Below are 5,466 nucleotides of genomic sequence, written 5' to 3'. Positions count from 1 at the left end.
TTTATTATCATACCGCCGAACAAAAAGTGGAATAACACGCGATCAAAAGGACAGATATAAATAACCATGGTACCGCTGAAAGCGTCATATTGTCCCGCAAAAAAAGAGCCGCCATACAGCATCATCAGCAAAAAAATAAAAAAGTTATAGTCCTGAGAATAAAGCGATGCAAAAATAATTATTTTTTCTGTAAAATAGTTTTTATCGTATAAAAGCACCAAACCATAAAAAAATGATATAAATGAGGTATCGCTGTAATCGTACTGACCCGAAGAATAAAACTGATTTATCAATTTTACCAAACGCGGAACGGTATAAACGCCTCCCCCAATAGAAATTCATGAATAGCTGGCTTTTGGTCATTCTTCCTCACAAAAATCGGAATAAAAAGCGATAAAAAAATGTCACGTGCCCAAAAATGTTTTCAATAAAAACGTCAACTCGTCCCGCAAAAAACAAGACCTCACATGACTCTGTGGACCAAAATATGGAAAAATTATAGCTCTCAAAATGTGGTATTGCAAAAAATATTTTTTGCAATAAAAAGGGTCTTTCAGTGTGTGACGGCTGCCAATCATAAAAATCCGCTAAAAAACTCGCTATAAAAGTAAATCAAACCCCCCTTCATCACCCCCTTAGTTAGGGAAAAATAAAAAAAAATGTATTTATTTCCATTTTCCCATTAGGGCTAGGGTTAGGGCTAGGGTTAGGGCTAGGGCTAGGGTTAGGGCTAGGGTTAGGGTTAGGGTTAGGGCTAGGGTTAGGGCTAGGGTTAGGGCTAGGGTTAGGGCTAGGGCTAGGGTTAGGGTTAGGGCTAGGGTTAGGGCTAGGGTTAGGGTTAGGGCTAGGGTTAGGGCTAGGGTTAGGGCTAGGGTTAGGGCTAGGGTTAGGGCTAGGGTTAGGGTTAGGGCTAGGGTTAGGGCTAGGATTAGGGTTAGGGTTAGGGTTGGGGCTACAGTTAGGGTTGGGGCTAAAGTTAGGGTTAGGGTTTAGATTACATTTACAGTTGGGAATAGGGTTGGGATTAGGGTTAGGGGTGTGTCAGGGTTAGAGGTGTGGTTAGGGTTACCGTTGGAATTAGGGTTAGGGGTGTGTTTAGATTAGGGTTTCAGTTATAATTGGGGGGTTTCCACTGTTTCGGCACATCAGGGGCTCTCCAAACACGACATGGCGTCCGACCTCAATTCCAGCCAATTCTGCGTTGAAAAAGTAAAACAGTGCTCCTTCCCTTCCGAGCTCTCCTGTGTGCCCAAACAGGGGTTTACCCCAACATATGGGGTATCAGCGTACTCAGGACAAATTGGACAACAACTTTTGTGGACCAATTTCTCCTGTTACCCTTGGGAAAATACAAAACTGGGGGCTAAAAAATAATTTTTGTGGGAAAACAAAAAGATTTTTTATTTTCACGGCTCTGCGTTATAAACTGTAGTGAAACACTTGGGGGTTCAAAGTTCTCACAACACATCTAGATAAGTTCATTGAGGGGTCTAGTTTCCAATATGGGGTCACTTGTGGGGGGTTTCTACTGTTTAGGTACATTAGGGGCTCTGCAAACGCAATGTGACGCCTGCAGACCAATCCATCTAAGTCTGCATTCCAAATGATGCTCCTTCCCTTCCGAGCCCTCCCATGCGCCCAAACGGTGGTTCCCCCCCACATATCGGGTATCAGCGTACTCAGGACAAATTGGACAACAACATTTAGGGTCCAATTTCTCCTGCTAACCTTGGAAAAATACAAAACTGGGGGCTAAAATATAATTTTTGTGGAAAAAAAAATATTTTTTATTTGCATGGCTCTGCGTTATAAACTGTAGTGAAATACTTGGGGGTTCAAAGCTCTCACAACACATCAAGATGAGTTCCTTAGGGGGTCTACTTTCCAAAATGGTGTCACTTGTGGGGGGTTTCTAATGTTTAGGTACATTAGGGGCTCTGCAAACGCAATGTGACGCCTGCAGACCATTCCATCTAAGTCTGCATTCCAAATGACGCTCCTTCCCTTCCGAACCCTCCCATGCGCCCAAACGGTGGTTCCCCCCCACATATGGGGTATCAGCGTACTCAGGACAAATTGGACAACAACTTTTGTGGTCCAATTTCTCCTGTTACCCTAGGGAAAATACAAAACTGGGGGCTAAAAAATAATTTTTGTGGGAAAAAAATTTTGTTTTATTTTTATGGCTCTGCATTATAAACTTCTGTGAAGCCCTTGGTGGGTCAAAGTGCTCACCACACATCCAGATAAGTTCCTTAGGGGGTCTACTTTCCAAAATGGTGTCACTTGTGGGGGTTTTCAATGTTTAGGCACATCAGTGGCTCTCCAAACGCAACATGGCGTCCCATCTCAATTCCTGTCAATTTTGCATTGAAAAGTCAAACGGCGCTCCTTCCCTTCCGAGCTCTCCCATGCGCCCAAACAGTGGTTTACTGCCACATATGGGGTATCAGCGTACTCGGGACAAATTGGACAACAACTTTTGAGGTCCAATTTCTTCTCTTACCCTTGGAAAAATAAAAAATTGGGGGCAAAAATATAATTTTTGTGAAAAAATATGATTTTTTATTTTTACGGTTCTGCATTATAAACTTCTGTGAAGCACTTGGTGGGTCAAAGTGCTCACCACACCTCTAGATAAGTTCCTTAGGGGGTCTACTTTCCAAAATGGTGTCACTTGTGGGGGGTTTCAATGTTTAGGCACATCAGTGGCTCTCCAAACGCAACATGGCGTCCCATCTCAATTTCTGTCAATTTTGCATTGAAAAGTCAAACTGCGCTCCTTCCCTTCCGAGCTCTCCCATGCGCCCAAACAGTGGTTTACTGCCACATATGGGGTATCAGCGTACTCAGGACAAATTGGACAACAACTTTTGAGGTCCAATTTCTTCTCTTACCCTTGGAAAAATAAAAAATTGGGGGCAAAAATATAATTTTTGTGAAAAAATATGATTTTTTATTTTTACGGTTCTGCATTATAAACTTCTGTGAAGCACTTGGTGGGTCAAAGTGCTCACCACACATCCAGATAAGTTCCTTAGGGGGTCTACTTTCCAAAATGGTGTCACTTGTGGGTGGTTTCAATGTTTAGGCACATCAGTGGCTCTCCAAACGCAACATGGCGTCCCATCTCAATTCCTGTCAATTTTGCATTGAAAAGTCAAATAGCGCTCCTTCCCTTCCGAGCTCTCCCATGCGCCCAAACAGTGGTTTACTGCCACATATGGGGTATCAGCGTACTCAGGACAAATTGGACAACAACTTTTTGGGTCCAATTTCTCCTGTTACCCTTGGTAAAATAAAACAAATTGGAGCTGAAGTAAATTTTTTGTGTAAAAAAGTTAAATGTTCATTTTTATTTAAACATTCCAAAAATTCCTATTAAACACCTGAAGGGTTAATAAACTTCTTGAATGTGGTTTTGAGCACCTTGAGGGGTGCAGTTTTTAGAATGGTGTCACACTTGGGCATTTCCTATCATATAGACCCCTCAAAATGACTTCAAATGAGACGTGGTCCCTAAAAAAAAATGGTGTTGTAAAAATGAGAAATTGCTGGTCAACTTTTAACCCTTATAACTCCCTAACAAAAAAAAAAATTGGTTCCAAAATTATGCTGATGTAAAGGAGACATGTGGGAAATGTTACTTATTAAGTATTTTGTGTGACATATCTCTGTGATTTAATTGCATAAAAATTCAAAGTTTGAAAATTGCGAAATTTTCAAAATTTTCGCCAAATTTCCGTTTTTTTCACAAATAAACGCAGGTACTATCAAAGAAATTTTACCACTATCATGAAGTACAATATGTCACGAGAAAACAATGTCAGAATCACCAGGATCCGTTGAAGCGTTTCGGAGTTATAACCTCATAAAGGGACAGTGGTCAGAATTGTAAAAATTGGCCTGGTCATTAACGTGCAAACCACCCTTGGGGGTAAAGGGGTTAATTATATACATGTCTAACTGACAGTGTGTCAGTATTTTTCACACTGATAGCTCCAAAAAACTGGCGTACTTTCAATAATACATATGCCCCAGTTTTTCTATATGCATGAGTCTTCATCCTACCATCTGACCTACTTGAGTTCTCCTCCTTGACGGTCTACTGTCTGTAAATAAGTATTCTAAATCTAAACCTGTCTGGCATTAGACTGGTTGTATCATTAAAGCACATACCATGTGGAATTTCTCAGTTTTCAGAGTATCAAGGTTGTCACTAAATGCTCAGATTAATTTTATTTTTAAGCCATAGCAAAGGTAACTTGACTACAACATGGCTGTCAAATTGCTGCTTGCCTAGGGAGATGGGTTTTCTTCTAACATTGTCTTCTCGATGACTGGAAGCTTCATGTCCATTTCACTTACATGAACTTCGGCCATGGCTTCCAGCAGCATATCCTTGAGAATTTCTATCTGAACTTTCAAGTAATTATTTTCCTCTTCCAAAATTTTATTCTTCTCTTCTAGAAGCGCCAAGGAAATCGGGGCTTTGGGTGTATCAAGAGGAGGTTCTTCGGCGATCCACTGACCAGTGAGGAACGCATATGTTTGATTACCCAGCTTTATTTTTGGGGGACCTAGTTCGTCAGTCCAGGCAAGATTGGGAAGACGGTAGAAGGAAGTTCCTGTGAAGGGTGCTCTTCGAGGGTTCTTCTTTGGTGTAAACTTGTAGGATGATAGATAGCTAAGAAGAGGACCAAAGAGCCAGTCTTTCACCATGTTGCTTTGATAACAGTTGCCCTTTAATTGGGAGTTCTGGAAGACTCTAGGTTCAACAACTGGTTTTCTTTAATTGCCCTATGTTAACAATTTGCAATATTATTAGTTACAGTAAAGTATCACTTAATTTCACACAGAGGATCCCAACTTTTCTTAGATCACCATGAGCCAATTACAAATACAACAGATATAATTTTAATTGAAAAACCTACCTCCAGTCTGCTGAGTCTTCCATTAGTCAGAGAGGTTTTGCTGTCATGGTAGCAACACCTTTATCACCTAACCAGTTGCCAGGTAACAGCCATTGTTCTACATTTGCATGTTAGAATTCCACTTTGGAATGGGTCTACTTGATTTCTTAACCCCTTCAGTTCCAGTCTTATTTTAAAACAATTTTTAATGTTTTTATTGATTTAGAAAGAAGAGACCTTTATTTATTAGATATTATTTTAGGCAGTATTTTTGATGGCACCATGTTGGAGTCCATATGACTTAGTAACTTTTCTGAACTTTTTTGATGGGAAATGGAAAAAAAGTACCGTAAATCCACCATTGTTTTATTGCATTTTAGGTTCGCGCAGCTTATCATGCAGCTTAAAAACAAGTTACCGTTATTCTTTGGGTTGTTACTATTATGGAGATTCCAAATATTTATTATTTTTTTAATGTTTCATTATGGTTGCACAACAATAGCAATTTTATGAAAAATAGTTTCGATGTCCGTCCCCACATTTCTAAGAGCAA

General features: G+C 40.2%; 1 protein-coding gene across 1 annotated transcript; it reads right to left on the bottom strand.

Annotated features, from left to right (window-relative positions):
- Window positions 1-4,299: 4,299 nt before the first annotated feature.
- CBY3 (chibby family member 3) lies at window positions 4,300-4,722 on the bottom strand. The gene has a single exon (XM_069762290.1). It carries the CDS (start codon window positions 4,720-4,722, stop codon window positions 4,300-4,302), a length of 423 nt encoding a protein of 140 aa, XP_069618391.1.
- Window positions 4,723-5,466: the final 744 nt, after the last annotated feature.

The sequence above is a fragment of the Ranitomeya imitator genome, chromosome 4 (assembly GCF_032444005.1).
Source record: "Ranitomeya imitator isolate aRanImi1 chromosome 4, aRanImi1.pri, whole genome shotgun sequence".
Classification (NCBI taxonomy): domain Eukaryota; kingdom Metazoa; phylum Chordata; class Amphibia; order Anura; family Dendrobatidae; genus Ranitomeya; species Ranitomeya imitator.
This window is presented reverse-complemented; position numbering and strand designations above follow the sequence as displayed.